The sequence below is a fragment of the Accipiter gentilis genome, chromosome Z (genome assembly GCF_929443795.1).
Source record: "Accipiter gentilis chromosome Z, bAccGen1.1, whole genome shotgun sequence".
Taxonomy (NCBI): domain Eukaryota; kingdom Metazoa; phylum Chordata; class Aves; order Accipitriformes; family Accipitridae; genus Astur; species Astur gentilis.
In genome coordinates this window covers 75815290-75834860 of record NC_064919.1, presented here as the reverse complement: position 1 = coordinate 75834860, position 19571 = coordinate 75815290, and the positions used below count along the sequence as shown (strand labels likewise).

The window sequence follows — 19571 nt, the reverse complement described above, 5'->3', positions numbered from 1 at the left end:
ATGCTCCCAACACACAGGACTTGACCAGATTTGGCTCAATAAGTCTGATCCAGAAGGTCCTTAGTTTTGAAGTGGGAAGCATGTTTCAAAGTAAAAGTTCTGCAAATATCTTCACGCTGGCTTCCTGCTCTCTGCCACTAGTCATCCTTGTCGGCATGTTTACATTTCCCCTTGCCTGCGGTCTCTTTATCATGCAATGGGTTTGTTCTGTGTCTAGTATAAAGTAAGTGAGCGCGGGTTTCACACACACACATACTGCACACATGCAGCCTGCTCAGGATGACACAGATGAGTACAGTATTGAGCATTTTCGTCTTGTTTCTTCACACCACTTTTGGGGAAAGTGGTTGCACCTCAGCGGATGGTGATGGTGAGTCATTTCATCTTCATCTTTCCACTCATGTATGATCTTGAAAAACCTGAGTTAAGAGCTCCAAAATGCAACTGCTGTGTTAAATGTGTTAGTGTTTTAGCCTCCAGTATCTTTCTTTTAGTGCCAGTACCTGAGGCAGATGTGGAGCTGGACGATACCTATTTAATTCAATTCCCAAGTCTGCTGTCCTTGCAACATCCAGATTTGTATGAAATGACAGAAACCATAGCTGTATGTAGAGGCCATGCAAGATCAGACCTGTTTAATCCTTTCTTGTTGTGTCTAGTGTTCATGTGAGGAATTATGCCTGGGCACGGGGAACCGCTTCACTCTTCTGCAGCCCATGGTCACTCTGAGCTGCCATCAGAGAGGGGTGAGGTTCTGGCGTCTCTTGTTCTTGGCAGTTTCCTCCAAAGAAAATGTTTCATCGTACCTCAAACTTGTCCCAAACTGTTCCACTTCAGAAGCCAAACTTTTTCCCTTTTTCTTCAAGCAATTGCATCGGATACATCTGGGAGATAGTCCCAGTCTCCCTCAGAGTAGGGCTGAAGCAGCAATTAAACTGGAGGTTCTCACAGCCTGTCACTAAGACCATTCCTCCCTTACTCAGCAAATAATTATAAATTAATTCAACAGTTTAAGTTAAGGTTTATTGCAGATTTCATTTTCTCATTCAGAGAAGTGGAAATTATTCAGCAGCATCAAAATAAAAAATCAAAACATAAAGAGCAGCGATAAAACCACTGTTTCAGTCAGCTGTCCCTTTTCTCAAAAGGGAGCCGAAAAACTGGATTTACAGATTCAGTCCTAGATCTGTTAAACTCTTACTTGTCTAATACTAAACAAACAGCAGTGACAGAGCTGGTTGCACTCTGCCTGAAGGACACAGGCAGTTGCTCAGTTACTGATAGGTTTTGGGCTCCATTGTTTGGGAGCAAGAGAGTTTTTTCAGTTTTAGGAAGATAATGGCTGTGTTCCTATGCTATCTTACAGGTAGGGAATCTCATTTTCCCATGTGTCATATATTATAACATGCATATGTGCACACATATGTACACAGATACATTTATACATAGATAGGATATGCATGATAGGTTTTTTCGTCAGAAGAAAAGAGGCAGCGGCTCAGAACTGCGTCTAACAACCTTGGTTTTTCTATTTGCCTTTTTTTTTATACAATCTCCAGCTCTTTAGAGCCAGCTTTGCAAGCAGCTACGGTGGTGAACGGTCAATGCTAGTGATTTATCCCTGATGTCACTGAAATTTTCAGGGCTTCTCAGAAGCAGATATGGCCAGACATTTCCTTGTTTTGTCACTAACTTCCAGTAAACCGTAATTTGTTTAGACTTAAAGACAAACAGATTCAGAAAAACCCCACTGAGCAATTAGCAGCTTTTATGACTTCTTTATGAGTCTCATGGATTTGGCCAACAAATTAAACAACCCCGGGTAAAATCACCCATCGTGGATGTTTGGCTTTCACTCTTCACCTTTCCGACTTGCCTTGCCTCCCAGCAAAGTGCCGCCAGCCAACGCAGGGATGAGCTCACCCCTTCTTATGGGCAGAGGAGGGAAAAGCTCACTGCAGCACTTGCCTTCATCTCCTCCTCTTTTCTGAGTGGCAGACTGCCTCCCAAGCGCTGTCCCCCAGCCTGGCAGAGGTGGTGGAGATCCCCAAAAGCCCCAGGAGACCCACAAGCAGAGCTAAGAAGGGGCAGCTGCGGAAGCACAGGAGGGCAGGGGCAGGGGGAGCGGGGGGCAGCAGGCTGCGGGGTCTCACGGGCAGGGTGGCTGGCTTCAGTGGTCCTCCTACCCAGACTTGTATGGTTTGTCCAACCCACATCAAAACTGCTGTCATTAAAACGAGTTCTGCCTGAATCAGATCGGCACTAGAGATTTCGCATTACTCTGTCCGTGGAAACAGTCACTTCATTGGCTTTGGAAATTCCCCCAAACCCAAGAGGCAACCATTTCTGTGAGGGACCTGCCATGGCTGTAGCTATGCGCACAGTCTTTCTCCCACTAGAATCTCCCCATCTCAAGCCCCACCTTGATTTCAGCAGACCCGGGCTCAGGGCTCTGCCTGGTCTGGGCTGCTCAAGGAAATAAAATATAGTCTTGTAAACTTTTAATTGTGTAAAGAGTCTTTTGCAGTGTGAGTCATGCTGGAGTCTTCAAAAACATTTACACAGCAAACACATTCATGTGTGGTGGTTCTGAAGTTTAGGCTACATGCATATTTATGTTAGACAAAAACTGACAGCCCATGGAGGAACCATGCCAGAAAATGAACGTCAGACTGCTTACTTAACACCATTCATGAGGTTTAATTATCATATATTCTATGGTTAGGATATTATTTCCATGAATAAGGAACCACGTAATCACAATGTGAAAGTTCAGCATCAAAGAGGTAAAGTCAACTTTCCTTCCAGTGCGGCAGCAAAGGTACACCACGCTGATTAAACATTAAATGGCTGTTTAAACTGCAAGAGTAAACTTTTTTTTCTTTCCTTTCATTTTGCTGTCAGCCTGATAGAGAATGAATTAAAATTTCTGTCACTTTTCGGCAAAGCAGTAGCAGACATCTGGAAGATTTTTTTCTGATATGCCATTTATTAATATGATGATTATCAGGTTTGTGTGTTTATGCAAAATCTGGTATATGTAATTGCATACACAGAGAGCACCAAGCATCATGTCTCTCTTATATAAAGGAACATCAGTCATGCTGATTCTTAAGTTTTAATGTTGTCTTGAGGTAACTGAGTATAAATAAGCCAGTCTCCTGGTAGTTGCAAGTAAAGTCTTAGAGAGGCATAAAATGTGACGTATCTGTGCATGTGAGCTTTAGGTACGTATATCTACATAAATGAGAGAGAGATATATATATATCTCATATATAAAATATGTGGGGGCGGTCCACTTTATGCAGATTCATTTCAGCTTACTTGTTATTCCCTGAATTTTGAATATATGTATATCTATGTGCACACACTTTTACCCACAAATATGTAACTCTACGTAATATGCATTTCTGTACACATATGTCTGCCCTGATGGCTCAGGGCTGTGTTGATCAAGACTCTCACCTGTGTGAAACGGCTGCAGGGCTTGTTCTACGGTTGCACTGACCTCTGTGTCTCACTCTTGAATGTGACGGTCAAATAGAGCAGATTTGTACAGCACCTGCTTTGTCCGTGTCTGCCACTGCCGTCAAAGCAGCAGCGCTGGTGGAAGACATCGCATTTCGTTGTCCTGCAGGGAGAGCTCGGCCCCCTGTGGGACAGACCCCACCAAAGCTGTGGTGAGAAGGGAAGACCAGAAATTGCTTTTTAGCACTGATTGCTCATGGTGGCAAATGGCCACTAAATATTAGCTCGGGGGATAGATCTGCCTCTGGGTTCTGGATTAGTGCAGCATCGGATGCTCCCATCCCTCCTGCTGCCCACCACGGGTGCTGGTAGGAGCAGCTCCCTTCCTAGCCCCTGACCGCACTGCTTTTGTGGTTTTCTCTGCATTCCTGACTAACTTCTGAATTTCTTCTCTTATTCACAACCTGACTCCAGATACACCTCAGCTCCGAGGTCAGGAGAAAGCACTGCTAATAGTGACCCTGTGGGGTGATACTCTTTGCTTACTTTTTAAAACAGTGAAACAACTCTCCCCTGCTTTCCCTCTGCTGTCAAACCATGACCATTTTGGATCTTCAGATGTAACCCCATGCTGGACAAGGTCTGGGTCTCCCTGTACACTGGCAGGATTGGCCAGGGATCAGAGGACATCACCAGCAGGACTATGAATCACAGTATCCAAGTAGCTGGTCACCTCTCAGTGATCCAATTCACCTGGGTGACAGCAGAGATGACCATCATTTTCTCTGGGAGGGATTTTCCATTGGAAATGTTTCCATGGGCATTTCCCCACACTGCTTGTGAGTATGAGTCACTGATATCGCCGGAGCAGCCAAGGTCGTCTTCTCTCCGTGGCGGGTGCCCCGCATGGCAAGGACACATCTGAGGAGTGGGTAGGAGAAGACCACGCAGGGGATTGGGAGTAGTCCCTGGACACAGGGAAGAGGGTTATGTGTCATCACAGCTACCCTTTACCACCGGTGAAAGGAGACAGAGGCATTCCTGTCCCAAGTATCTGCTCAAGGGATCATGGCAATAACCATTTCCCTCTCCGCTCGGCTACAGTGGGTGAGATTTCGTGAAATGAGGCTGAACTGGTAGTTTCCACCAGAGAGGACTCCTCTCAGAAGCATCAGTTTTTGCTTCACTGACTTCATACCTGCCAAGTGTAGGACTTGAGACATATGCTGTTACTCAAATCATGATTGTTTTATTAGTCATCAAAGCTAATTTGCAGGAAGCCACGTGTTCTGGCAGAAAGTCTGAGCATTCCCTCCTGAGCCCAAATTTGTGACATTTCAGAAAACCTTGCAGTACAATCAAAATGAGGCTTAATTGCCTCATGACCCCCAAATACTCTTGCTTTCCTAAAACAACCCATATCAATTTTCCAGTCTTCTCAGAAACCTGGTAACAAGCCAGACTGTCACAGCATGGGTAGACGCAGCGTTTCTGATCTGTTTGTTTTTAAGAGTGTTTTGGTCCTTGACTTGAATATTCTGCTTTTTAACAGGCATCCTGAATACATCTAGCTCCCTTTTGCATGCCCAAGGATAGCAACATTTTGTGGTTCCTAATAGGAAAACCTGTTTGAGAAAGTTCCGAGATGATTTTCAGATGGAGTAGGTTCTGCTTTTATATGGGTATAAAGTTTACCTATAACTTTTAAAATGAGAATTCCCCTGTCCCTGGCTCAAACTTAGGAGGAATTAAGCTGCAGAGTGGACAATGTATTTTCTCTGTTTTGCACTTAACCCTGGGGCTTTTTCACAGAGGTTTCCGCAGGTGTGACATCAGCACCCATCTTTGCCCATGATTAATAGAAAAGAACAGACACAGAGTGTCTCATCTGACCAAACCATCTGTGATGCTATGTCTTTTTATAGTTCACAGACAGATGATGCAGAATGTACCTTTGTGCATCGTTAGTGGGTGGGCTTCGCTGGCATGCAGGGAGAGCAAGCTTGAAAGGTGCGAGTAGCTTTTAATTTCATTTTGAACAAGCTTTCTTTGCTTCTTACAAAACAGGTTGGTTGATCCTCTTCCTTTCAGGCAATTACATAAAGAAAAAGCCTCCTATACAAGGGAGCTGCAAATTGAATACTTTCACAGGTTTGCTTCAGTAACATCCTGTGAATGTCTCCTCAGGGACTTTTGGAGATGACGAACCAGACAATTTTGAATTCGACTGCTTCAGCCAGCTAGAATTTAAGGACTCCTATAGCAGCCTAACCTGCAATTTTACCGAGTTGCCTCCTCACCACACTAACTATAGCCTGGCCCTGTGGTAAGTGCTGTCAGTCCATCTTCAGGTAAACTTCTGGGAAGCAAATTACTGAGCACCAGTAAGTCATGTTGCCATATGCTGGGAAACAGGAGCAGCAAAGTTAGACAAAATTCTGTTTCAGAGCGTTTTATCAAGTTTGAATACTGTATTCAGCAAAGAAGAAGAGTTTACTGAAAGAGAACATAACTCCCTAATAAGAAAAAAAAAAAATCAGCTGGAAGAGTCTGTAAAGGACATTATAATGCCTCCAACAGTCCTGATTTTGCCTCTGTTGCTCTGGAGCACCTGTAGTATGGATGTAGCCCAGCATGAACTGAGATAATTTTTCCTTTAAATTAAATGATACTTAAAAAATCCCCAAAGTAGCTTTTATCACAGGAAAAGTAAAAATATTTTTGAAGAGGCAGATCCTTTCCACAGAAAATTATTTGGCAAGAACGCTGATATTCCACCACAGGGAAAATGCCTTTATTTAAGTCAATATAAAAGTAAAGCAATTGTCTTCGCACACACAGACACACAAAAACACACTAGAACGAGTATGCAAAACCCCAACAGTTACCAAACACATCAGTCGTCACCACTTCTCTTCAAGGCCTTGAAACTCTTTTCCACCTTTTTTTAAACTGATGCACCTAGCCAAAGAAGATCAGATTTTGTCTCATTAGCATACTTCTGCTTCTCCCTTTGCCTGTTTTTCCTGAAACTGAAAGTTCTCCAGCTTCCAGAAAAAGACGTGGATTTTTTTTTACCTTGCTATTCTAATCAGTACTTAATTTTTTTTCACCTAATTTATTAGAATTTTTCTATTTGCATGGGATTTATTCTGGATTTTGAGTCAAATTTTATGACAGTTCTCAAACACAGGAGTCACACAGATGCAGGAACACAGAGATATATTTCCACCTCTGAAACTGTACCGTGTGACTCCTTCATGGGCTGGCTGACTGTTGGCCCTGTATTTTCTACCACTTCAGTCAATAAGACATTTCTCTTTATCTTCAGTGAGCATCTAAACCTATTGGTCTATATTTAAAAATGGCGGCAGTAAGACAATTTTTAAAGATACAAAGGTTTTGAACACATACATCTCCAATTTAATAATTGCATTTTTTTCTTGGGGAGCTCCAGGACTCTTACTGTGACTCAGGTCACTTGATTATTGTGCTCAAAGACCACAAGGAAAAACACTACCAATCTTTTAAACTCCTTATTTACATGGTGTTTTTTCTTATTTCACATGGAGTGTCACTTCAGTTAATGTGAAATGAGCAACCAGGATTCGTCCCTTACTATGTTACAGTAAGACTGAGAAGAAATTAACATTGTCTTGCTTTGGTCAACAGTACCAAGGAAGACAGCAATTATGTGTGCTTCAATATGGAGAAACAGGAAGATGCGTATTTCTTACAGTTCACTGATATACTCTCAAATAAAGACATTTGCATGGTCTCTGAGATGAAGAGAAGGGTCTGCAGGAGTCTGGTTGTAACTGACATTGGTAAGACACTTAAAATTTTGGACAATTTTAAGATAGAGGGGTTACTGGGGGAAAAAAATAGCCCAGTGCAAAACCTAAGTGTGAATCTGTACGACATAGAGGCAGCACAAAATAGTGTCCTAGCAGGTCGTGTAGCCTGGATTGGAGTGTGGGCAGACTGTGGTGTTCCACTTGCTTCAAAGCCAAACATGATTAACCTACATTCAATATGTGCAGCTGAATTCTGGCTTATTGTAACACTCTGCCCAGACCTGAACGTAGACTGAATCATGCACATGGGCAAAGCAGCTGTTCCTGAGCGTGGATGAACTGTCAAGCAGGGACATTTTGTTCCTCTCTTACTAGGGACTGCGGTTTCAGGACTGACCACCCCAAGTCTAGCATGAGGTCAGTAGCACAGGGCATGCAAGGTTGCAAGATTTCACTTTTTCACACCTTGCTTCGTGGTGGAGCCTGTTGTTTGAATGAGGTGATCAGGCATCCTTCAGTGCAGAAGGGACAACGAGAGCCCATGAATGGGCTTGTCAAAGCCATGTTGGGAACCTGCCTGAGCCAAGAAAGAGGGGCTTCTTAGGACCTATCCCTCTTGGGAGTTGGTCTCATTTGAGGGTTGCAGAGAAGCCCACGTAGGGCAGCTCTGTTCTGCTCTGGTGCCACATTGCTTTGCCTCCTTTTGGCAATAGGCATTGAGACATCAATCTCTTACGAAACATTTCTGCCCCGGTCCAATAATTTTATGACAATCTTACATTACCTCTGTTTATGGGCCAGCCTGGACCACCTCTGGTGGTGTCTCCTCTAGAAACTGTGGGCTCTGCATGGAAGGATTAAATATTTGGGGGTTGCAGGAGGAGTGGCCATAATTTCTGGCTATATGCCAGAAAGCAGAGAGTTGTGGGCTCTTTGTTCCTGTGAGAGCTGATGGACTTTACATGGCACGTTTGGGAAGCCTCAGTGGCACAGACACCAGTCCCTGCAGACCTCAGTCACATCCAGCTCCGGCACAGCTTGGAAAGAGTCCTGAGGGCTGCATTTTGGACTTGACTGTACTTGCATAGATGGTCATTTGACACAGTCTTCTGCAAACCTGGTCAAGTGTGGATTCATAGCAAGGGCCTGGAGCCACAGTCCCCTCTGGGGGGGGACGGACACTGTTAAACTTTGTGTCCCTTCCTCTGTCCCGGCAATTGTACCCCTAACCTCCGCAGTGCCTTCCTCCCAGAGCAGCGATGGGTTTTGCCATGGGATCTCTGTCTCACAGCACTGGTTAGAGGGACTGAATTTCACATCAAGCAGTGCTATCGCAGGGGTGAGCAAGCTCAGGAATTGCTTTCCAAGACTAAATGTCACATCCCTGGGAAGCACAATCCCTGCTGGTCACACTGCTGCTCCAGCAGCTCAAAACCGAGCCCCTCTCAGGACCAAGGTGTAAGGATGAGCTGGGGCTCAGCATGAGGCTCACCCAGCTCAGGCCAGCCCTCGCTCAAGGTAGGTCACCCTGCAGGGGTTGTAACTTGAAGTGGACTTTGTTTTGACTTTTCAAAACCTGTTTATTTTGTAGTAACATTGTTCTACTCCTGTTATATTCGGGGTTTTTATCATTTGCAGTTAAGCCTGAAGTACCGTTCAATATAAACATCACATATCAAAAGGAGGCAAATGAATATCTTATTCATTATAGTACACCACACTCATGGAAGAAATACTTAAAGGACAAATTAATACACCAAATAGCCTATCGACAGGAAGAAGGTACTTGGAAGGTAAGCGATGATGTGTTGGTGAACTTACACTATTTTCTGAAATTAAACATTATCAGAAATACCAGTATCAGGTAGAAACCCTCAAATCTGCATTTCTACAGTTCTCCAGCTGAAAACTTGGAAAGATGCAATATTTGGTGTTTGGAAATTTCATCACTTGAAACAGTTCCCCACTGACAGCACCCATGTGTATTAGACGCTTCTCCAGGCTAACAAAGTTTCATTCATTTGGGCTTTGCAGTGGGAGGAGAAGACATAATGTAATAAGCCCTCCTAAGTGTTTGGATGGCTTGCTCTTTGCTGTGGTGGTTTTGCTCTTATTTTCTGTGCTTGTCAGTCAGTAAATCATATGACTCCTTCTCTTACTCAACAACAGTTTCTTCATGTCCCTTTTTCACTGAGCCTCTCCAGGCTTTAGGTGCAGCCCTGCAGCTCTTCCACCCTCAGACCACGTTTCAGGCTGCAGCTGCCTGTGAACTGGATCTGGTTTGGGCAGCCGTGCAAACACTAGTCTAGATGGGGGTGGGGGGGGGTGTGTGTGTTTGAAAGCGTGGACTACACCTGTTTTTTGCAGAGGGAACACAGGAGACCCGTAACTAGAAAAAGAATGCAGGTAACCAAATACATGGAAATGAAGAGCACCAGAGCTGCACTGTGGGATTCCAGCTTCTTTCCTGTAGCTGCTCTTTCAAAAGTTGTCTTTTTATGCTGCACAAACATTTTTTCCCCCTTCTCTCTTCTGAGCTCTCCCAGGGAAGCATGTATTTCCACTGCAGTGTTGGTAGTATCAAAGCATGTTTAATACTTCCAGCTGTTTTCTAAAGAGCTTTTATCCAGCATTCATCTCTCTTCTTGATACTGTTTGGACCACCTTGCTGTTAAACTAGACTGATGCCGTGATGACCACCTGTGTAATAACCGAAGACAGGGAGCAAACAGCACAGTACTGCAGGGATGTACCTGATCTTGCACATTTCCCTGAAACTCAAAGATACTTCTCCTGTGTCTTCTTGAAGAATAATTGGAATTTTTTGTGTGTTTAGACAATAGAGTCACCATACCTTCAGGTAAAGTTACTGGGGAAAAACCTCAAAAATGATGCATCGTATGAGGTGAAAGTACGTTCGCAGCCCAACGGAGATTATTTTAAGGGCATGTGGAGTGAATGGAGCGCTTCCAAGAGCTTCAGGACCACAAGGGAGCTGCACTCCACAGAGACCTGTAAGGGCAGAAATCGCTTTGGTCCACCTTGAAGAAAGCAGAGCTAAGGGTCTTCAGCTCCCTGGCCAGCCCTGGCAGCAGCAGTGACAAGGGGATGGGGACAGAAGAGCTTGTGGTCACAGCAGGTTCAGGTCTTACAGGCACCAGACACCCCAGAGGAGATGACCCAGAAAGTGGCTGTGTCACTCTGGTCTGGGACTGACTCTCCACGTGAAGTTAAATCTCATTCATGGGTGATAAAATCAGATGAAGTGCTGCTGTAAGGGCATGAGGGAGGTGCAAAGGGAGGTGAAGGCTGACTCACTCCTGCTTGCTGCCTGTTGGCGTGCAGGGAGGAGGACCAGCTTGCACTGAGCATTTTAGGTAAGGCACAAAAAGCAGTGAAACATGACCCATTTCAGGGCCCTGGATTTGTGTGTGAACCTGGCATGTTAATCACAAATATGATATGGGATAAAATCTCATCATTGCACTTGTAAACATGAATAATTCTTCTGGTCCTTGGGGTCCCTTCAGTCTCCAGGAGCACCTCAGCATCACCTGTGTGTGAATTCACTTCGGTGCTGCTGTAAGGGCTCGATGAGTGGTGGCTTCAATGCGCTGGAGGTGATAGCAGACTTCTAGCTGCTTCAATCCAACCTGGGACCCCAGCTTGGAGCTCAGCCAAGTGCTGGTGCTCTGGCAGTCCATCTCTTTCCTCCTTCAGGGAGGCAGGAAAAATGCACCACTGCACCAGTACAATGATAGGGAAGTGCAATGCTTGGCACTAATTCCTAATTTATTGCCTGGAGAGACGTTACAGTTACGGTGGCTTAACAGTGAGACATTTACATGCATTGGCTGATGTTCTTTGTTTTTCTTTAGATAGCAGTGTGGTCGTGGTAATACTCTCCATCCTGGGATTCATGCTGTCCATTGTCATGATTGTCCTGATGGTAACTTTTTGGGAAAACAGGTAATCTAGGTCTCTTTGTATCATAAAAAGTGTTGGAAGCCAATCCTGTTCTGACAGTCTTATTGCTTTCCCTGTTATCCTTGTGAACTATTCTCTTTCCATCTCTGGACCTCTATATCAAGCCAAAGGTGGGCAAAGAATAGAAGTGGGCAATACAAGAGAGGGTGTGGCAGGTAGAAGATGACTTGCCACTGAGCAGACTTCAGTCTTGGGCTCAGGACACTCAGACCTTTGGGGAGCTGAAGTCACCAGGAAACACTTACAGAGTCAGTGTCTCACTGGAGTCAAATTTGACACAAGCTTCAAGCAAGATCCGGAAAAGAAAGCGACCTGTGGGTTTTAGTAGAGTCCCAAGAGCTGTGGAAATGGTATACTGGGGAGATTGCCTCTTGCCCTTTCATAGGCTGAGTCAGCAGGGTGTTTGCTCTGCAGCATTTTTGGAAGCAGCAAGGCAGAACTCTCAGCAACAAGGGTTTGATGGCATCAGCCACTCACCCAGGCGAGTCCACATCCAGCCAGCCATGTGGCAAAACCAGGCCCTTCATCCCCCAAGAAAGCAGTCATGGCAGAAGGGGGACTGGAGATATGTTCATTACACAGGCAGTCCTTTGTCTGCATTGGGGTTTTTTCATATATTGGCTATACAGCAGTACATAGATAGCTGTAAATGTATTTTTCAATATGTGGCTATGTCTGTTTATATAGAATAGATAGTTCACAAATTTCAGAAAATTAACAGATATGTAGATAATCTAGTGAAACCAGAATCTGAAGCAAAAAAGTCCCAAGTTTAACCATAGGAGATGAAACCCTCACTCGGCAGAGAGCACAGGGCTGTTGGGAAGCATTCAGAGCAGCCCATCCATGGCATCCAGCTCCACTGACATCCAGGGAGATGGTTGCATGCAAGCTGCTTTTTGGGGACAACACTTGGGTTGTGCTAACTCCTGAATTACACACTGCCTTGGCCCCAGTCAAACCATGCCAAGATCAATTTTAATAATTAAACATTTTAGACACTGGAGTTATCTGCCAGGGAATGCTCCCTGGTGCTGTTTTATTTGCAATTATAAATGTGGCTTGAGATTTCTAGCTCTTGCTTTTTACTGTTGCTGAGCACCTGCAGTTCTCTAACTTTGCTAGAAGTTCTGCTTGTGTAAAACTGCTGAAAAAATAGGCTTTTAGATGCTGAGAATTTTTGAATGCAGAGATTTCCCTTTTAAAAAGAAGAGGGGTTTATATGTGCTTGTATATATACTCACATATACAGACACATATATAACATGAAATATATATTCATATACATCTATAGTTGTATTTATATCACTGCAACATCGAATGTCAGTCAGGCAATATTCTCTAGATGCATCATAGCTGAGAGTTTGCAGCAGCACAACACAAGAATTTTCCTAATCAAAGCACTAAAAATGAGACCTGTGGGACAAGGCTACGATACAGGTAGCTGGCCAAGGAGTGGGACAGTGTGCAGTTCTTTGACTTATGTAAACATGCAGAGGCAAATATCAGCAAATTTGCACTTTAACCAAAGCATCTTTTTTTTACTTGCAGAAATTCTTTTCACCATGCAAAACTCTGTTAGATGCACAGCTAGATGGAAATGAGTTCTTCACCAGCATAATTTGCTGCTTTTCCAGTACTTGGTGAAGTGTCTTCTTTTAACTGTGACAATTTGTGCACTCAAACAAACAATGAGTATTCAGTGACCTTCATAACTCATCTTCCCCTGTCTTTGTTTTATTCTGAGACTTCTTTGTTGTTATTCTGAGTAATGTAAGCTAACCCTAAGGCTTTGTGAGAATTAGGACAAATGATGCAATAACTTCTGATATCTCAACATGTCCCTCTTTTGCTGCTGTTGAACTTCTTTTCGTCTACGGTTGCTGTTTCAGGATCAAGCCTGCTGTGTGGCCAAACCTTCCCGATCACAAAAAAACGCTGGAGCAACTATGCAAGAAGCCAAAAAGTGTATGTACCTCCACTGTTGTTTTCACCTGAGTATAGACTATTGGGAACAAAACTAACACTCATGAGAGCTAGTACATGCATTTGCTGCATGAACTGAGACATCTTTCAGAAATTACTTCTACATTGCTACACTTCTACAAGAAAGTCCACATTTTCACAGGCAGAATCTAGTTGAGGGTATGGAAATAACAGAGAATTCAACTAGTGCCTGAGCTTTGATTTGTGCAAAGTAATTACAGAGGGCTGGAGAACTTGATATATGAAGAAAGGTTGAAGGAATTGAGTTTGTTTATAGAAAAGAGGAAGCTCAGGGTGGGGACTACTAATCGCAACCTTCCAATACCTAAAGTGTAGTTAGATGGAGGTGCTCTTGCCACAAGACTGCATGGTGACAGGACCAGAGGCAAGAGGCATGTGTTGCTTCAGGGCAAACTTCATCTGAATGTAAGAGAAAAATCTTTCTCCCTGAGAACAATTAAAAATTGTGTAGGTTGTCCAGAGAAGAGGTAGGTTCTCCTTTGCTGGAAGTGTTCAAGGCTTGGGTTGACAGGGCTCTGGATAACCCAGTCCAGGTCCTGCTTCTGGCAGAAGGTTGCACCAGCTGGACTCCCAAGGTCCTTTCCAACCGAGATGCTTTAGTGATTCTATGGAAGTGTGATCATGGGGCTGGATGGGGCACCTTTGCAAACATCCCTGGTGATACCCGTGTACCCTTACACAGCCAGCAGAATTGCTCATACACCATGCAGTACATTAACTGCTCTGCCAGATAAAAGCCAGATGGACAGATGTTATAAACTGTAAGGTGTGGGATTAACCCATTGCCTTAAACTATGTGGCTAGTGCATTTTTTCACTAAGAAACTCATCAGTGCAACTCTCTCCAGTTGGTAAATTATTAGCATGTTCTTAATTTAATAAGAGGTCTAAGATGACTCTCCCACCCCCCTGTGCTCCTCAGTGCAGGGATTCTTAATGTGTTTCAGGAAGTCGTGGCCAACTTTTACTTCCCTCACTGCTAAATTAAGAAGATAAAACTGAAGGGAACCACCTGGGTTGGCACACTAATTCCTGTGAAATGGCAGACATGCAATAGATACATGGCTCAGAAAAGTCTCTGAAACACCTGTTCCCACCACATTGTGTAGAGCGTAAAACACACTCCAGTGACACTGCCTTCAGGAGGCCCCTGGGTAGATTCAGATTAATGTGGAAAAGGCTTTTAAGCCACATGATATTTTATTCTCTGCTAACCTATTGCTCAGCCTCCTCATAGTTACTTTCAGCGTTAAAGAAATAATAAATACCCTTCTAAAATCAAATGAATTATTAAAGTACCTTTTCTCTTAAGCTAATACCCCCTGTTTAACTGACCATGCTGTTCCCTTTGCCATGCAGAATTTTGATATAAGCTTTAACCCAGAGAGTTTTGGTTATGTTCATATCCATAAAGTGGATGGCATTCGAGCAAAAGCTGAACTGGAAAATTTTCTGCAGCCATCAACTGCTCCAGAGACAAACCTTCCAGAAAAATTTAGAAATGGATCAGACCTGAAGATGATCCCTGTGATGACAGACAAAAGCAACCTAAACCCCTCTGTGACTTATGGAGGAATCTGGCCAGCTGAAGCCCTGCACAGACTCCTGGGTACCAGCCAGTTTGCAGCCACCGAAGGCAACTGCGGCTCCAGCACATACGAAGTGTGCCACAGCAACGAGGTGCCCCTGTGCAAGGATGGTTTCAACCTTTCCTCCGCTCCTCCCCAGGATCCCTCTGGCCAGCCTGGACCAGAGCCCCTAAATGGTGACACCGCATCCCAGATGCTGCCCACCCGTGAAATGAGGTCACCAAACAATGAGGAAGCCTATGTCACAATGTCTAGCTTCTACAAAATTCAGTAAACCTTACAGGAATGAGAGCATTGCGTTTTTTCTCTAACACAAGCAGGACACTGCAGCTTTCTGGTTTGTTTTCCTGCACCCTGTGAGTTCCAACCTCCGCAATGCACCCTGCTCTCAGTGCAATGTTATACCTGCAAGGAAGTGGGTTCTCCCGTGTTTCAGTGATAAGCGGCCTAACTTCAGCTCTCGGTATGCTGGTAGCAATCTCCACTGCAACAGAAATTAAATTTAATTCAACCTGACTTTAATCTTCACATCTGATTAATCTGGAGCAATGACACTGCAGTCCTAGCTGAGGATCAGAACATGCCTTGTAAAAGTTAATCAACTCTTCTGTTAACCTCTCCGTTGCAGAGTTAAGCTCTTATTAATGCCTAAGCAAGAAATATGGCAACAAATTCAAGTTAAATGAATCCAATCTCTTTGAAACAGTGGTAGGTCAAGAGTAACTCCTCTTAAGTCCACAAGTTTGCACAACACCAGTAAATGAGAGTTGGCTATGGAGCATTAGTTGCCTGAGGATTCAAGAGCTTGGTCACTGCAAAAGGAATTTGCTGAGCCCCCAGGAAAAAGAGCACATGGACTCATCTTAGGAAGATGTTTTCTCAGACCAATTTATTTTTTGAGAGAGAGAGATAAAAACAAAGCAAAACCCCTACATGCCAGTACTTTTTGCTGCTGGTAAAGATCTGCCCCAGAGCCAATTTTAGGATCCACAGGTACTTCTGCTAGTGCTATATATTAAAGATCTTCAGGTTTTCACATACTAGCAATGTTTAGCTAAGAAAACAAAACAAAATTAATGAAAAGCAAAGTCCCACCTCTTCCTATAAACTGAATTGGGTCTGTAAAATGCATGATGCTGTCTTTCTTTGCAGCTCTTGTGCAAGCAATAGTGCAGCATGTAAGTACTTTCCAGGGCTGAACGGACCGTGTTTGTTTACTAGCATTATTCCCAATTGCTGTGGCTGCAGGTGAATACTTTGAATGTGGCCAGGCAATGTTCTCATGCAACATCTGACCTAGGAAGATGGATGGAGTGTCATGGATCCTGTCAGTGATCAGAAGACCTACAATTTTTTAAAAATACCCTGTAAAGTGGCTGGCAATAGCACTTGGGGGTTTTGATTTGGTTTGGGGTTTTGGGTTTTTTGTTTGGTTTTTTTTTTTTTTTTACATTATGACAAAGTAGGCATCCTGTCCCTTCCCATTCACCTTTCTCTGGACTCTGTGCCCAGCTCTAAGGGGTTCCCCACATGCTGCCATGCAGAGATGGCTGAGCCACTTCACAGTCCCTCTGGGATCTGCTCATTGTGGAGCACATGCTTGGAGATAAAGCTGCTACAGCCACATGGTTGCATGACAACCGAGCACTGTGGCCATGGGAAATCCAAGCAGCTTTGCTGCACTTGGGGATTGGGGTTCGCCTCACTGTGCAGTCTCAGTTCCTCTAGTTGCTTGAAATTCTCCTTTACTGAAATGTATTCACATTCCTAGAGCCTAAAGGTAAAAAGAGTCCTCTTTCATCCTCAGAGCTGCTCGAATTTGTTCTGACTGGTAATAATCACTGAGATGTCACTATATTTGATGTAGCCTGCTGGAGAAAAACAGCACGCCCAAGAGCATTCCACCTTCTCCACCTCCACCCAACACCAGGGAAACTTTCAAATGGGGATAAACTTATAGTACCTGCGTGCAAAGGGGCTGAGGATTTGGCTCAAGGCATTCCAGTGACATTTTACAGAATGGTTTTTATTGCTTTTTCTCGCCAAATGAAACATTGATTAATGCAGTAAAAAAAGATGAAAGCCCTGGACATTCATTTGCTTTGTAATGCTTGTATTTTTTTAAAAATAAAGAGCTGCTGGTAATGCTCATACTGTGCTGACATGCACAGTGCAATTGTAGATGAAGACAGACTGTGCTGGAAAGATACCCTCTTCCAGTAACGCAGTGACAAACAAAAAGGTCCTAGAGGAAGAAGCAAAAGCGCATCAGAAAAATCTGTACAGTATGTGCTGTGCTTGTTTGGAACTCATAGACACATTTTTAAGCATTAAAAGGGACAACACAAATGTCTATTTGCACTATTTAAGCAGTAAGGTACCCATGTGTAATAGTCTGTTTGTCCAGAAACATATACTGCTCTTTAATACTGGAAAAGTAGAAGGAACCTGATGTTTGCTCTTTAATATGAGAAAAGTAGTAGAAACCTGATGTTTATTCACTCTAATCACTCTCAAATAGTTATATTTTTCCTATGTAGTACTCATATTTTTGCATAGCTGCTAATGTTTAAACATTCATTCTATTTTCTATGTCTTATTACCTTATTTAATTAGATAACTTGCAAACTTGTTTTTACAATGTTTTTACTGTATTAAAAGGACATGGATATTTGCATGACCTATTTATGCTGCTCTAATTCAGTCTTCTAATACACATCTATCAGCATAGGACTTACTCTGACCTCACTGAAAGTAGGATAACCCCATGGGCTCTACCTAGCTTCAGGCAGGATAAATTCCAAATAAATCCGGACAGCTCAGAGGCCTGAAAGCACTGTAGGATAACAGCAAGCATCAGCTGCCCTTCATTGCTACCACCCTGCGAGCCAGGGAAGCCTCTCTGCAGCTCCAGTCCCTATGTTTTGGACTGGGGAGGCATTTGTTCATCCTGACTCCCACTGCCATCCAGCCCTTGTTACCTAGAAAACGGAGAGGTAACAGCTCTGGGAATCAGATGAGTGAACCCGATCTCCTGCCAATGGCTCGTACTTGCTCAGGTGAGCCAGAAGCTTTGCCCAAGATCCCGCGTGCAGCCGTGAGTCTGCACCACGAGCAGTACAGTAAAGTGTACGGTAAAGAAAAGTCCTGTAGAGGCTGTGTCCTCAGAGATGTTACTTCATTAATCCACTGCTGAATGCTAACAAACACGCAACTGATAGAAAACGAAGCAACCTTTTGTAAATTACATTCATCCCAATGTAGCATTTCTTAGTAGAGGAGATAGGCTAACTCATGCCAGGCATGGCGTTACTTTATTCCAGGCATCCACCTGGGTGTATGATGAGGCCTATCCCAAAGAGTATCTATCCTTCCATGAGAGCAGCAGCAAGCACAGCCAAATCGAGGGGAGTTAAAGGTTAGCATTAAGGCTTCTGAAGGAGCCTGGCTCCCAGAAACAGCCATGAAACCTGTTCACTGAACCACATCCAACTGCCTTGGCTACCAAGCCAATGCCAACAATGGGGTCATTACAGCAGTGTTCAGTCAAGTCCTGTTAGGCTAAACTTTCACAAGTGCTAAGCTCCTCCAGGATAACTCTGGGGATTAGGCTGCTCTGAAGCGTGCAGAGACTTGCAGTCTCCTTCAGCTTTGACAATCTGGCCTGAACTGTGGGAGCTAAATCTTTTGGAAAAATTGGTCCCTGACTATTTTGCAGGTGCTGAGTACCATTATTTGAGCAGTCTTAGTATCAGCATCCCCAAACATCATATGCAAATTTATAGCCATCAAGATAAATTTGATGGGTGTATGCAGACACAAAAACTTTCAGCTTCCTTTTGGAAAAAAAGAAACCCAAATATGTACCAAAGCAAGAAGCACCACAAGCACTTCTGGTCCCTGGCCAGCTTTTAGATGTGTAGTAGCTATATGAACATACAGTCACAGCTATGTCTCGGTAACACTTCACTGGGTCAGGACTGAGTAGTTTCTACAAGTTGTTCTACAAGAGTTTCCTCCATAGCTGTTCACAAATTCCCACCTGACTCAACATCTGCACGGGGGCATAGCTCAGCTTTCACATACTCCACGCGCCCTCTTTACTTCAGCACAACCATCCTTCTCCACACTTTCTGCCTCCTGCGCTCACACTCAGCTGCACGCACACAAAAAGAGATTGGTGACCCTGGTGTCTATGTTGCTGCTTTATGACACCGTGCCTGGAGCTGCCGTCTCCTCTCTCCACGCGGAACTGCCAGGCTCCAGCACCTCTTCTGTGCTCCTGGTACAACGCAGCCGCTCTCCTCTCTTCGCTTCTCCCCTCATTTATGCGCAGCTCATTTGCACTATGCAAACATCTCCCAGCGGCACACAAACACTAGCCCGTGAAATAAAATAAGTCTTTTGTCAGTTGTAACACTGAGTCACAGTCTGATTTTAATGATGCTGAAAAATGTTAATTACCTCCCAGGGCGATAATTGTCCCCTGCTGAATTTATTTGTTTACCAAATCTCCTCCTCTTGTGCATGTTCATTAGACAGGCTGATAAAACACACAAAAATGGTGTGTGTATTCAGTGGGGTGGTAGAAGACTAACTAAGTGTGGGGAGGCAGGGGAACTGTTTCTGCTCGGGCAAAGGAATGGTTAAATGCACATCATGTGCGATGGAGTCTGGGCCATGAAATAAACGGTGAAGGGGTGGCCCTGCCACCGCTGCCACAG

At 44.0% G+C, this 19571-nt stretch overlaps 1 protein-coding gene across 1 annotated transcript; it reads left to right on the top strand.

The window, feature by feature from the left end:
* Positions 1 to 169: 169 nt before the first annotated feature.
* Positions 170 to 17524, top strand: IL7R (interleukin 7 receptor). Its single transcript, XM_049796450.1, has 8 exons — positions 170 to 370; positions 5656 to 5794; positions 7141 to 7295; positions 8904 to 9058; positions 10102 to 10279; positions 11144 to 11234; positions 13145 to 13220; positions 14618 to 17524. The coding sequence occupies exons 1-8, from the start codon at positions 280 to 282 to the stop codon at positions 15119 to 15121; spliced, it is 1389 nt and encodes a 462-aa protein (XP_049652407.1). The 5' UTR covers positions 170 to 279; the 3' UTR covers positions 15122 to 17524.
* The last annotated feature ends 2047 nt before the right edge of the window (positions 17525 to 19571 follow it).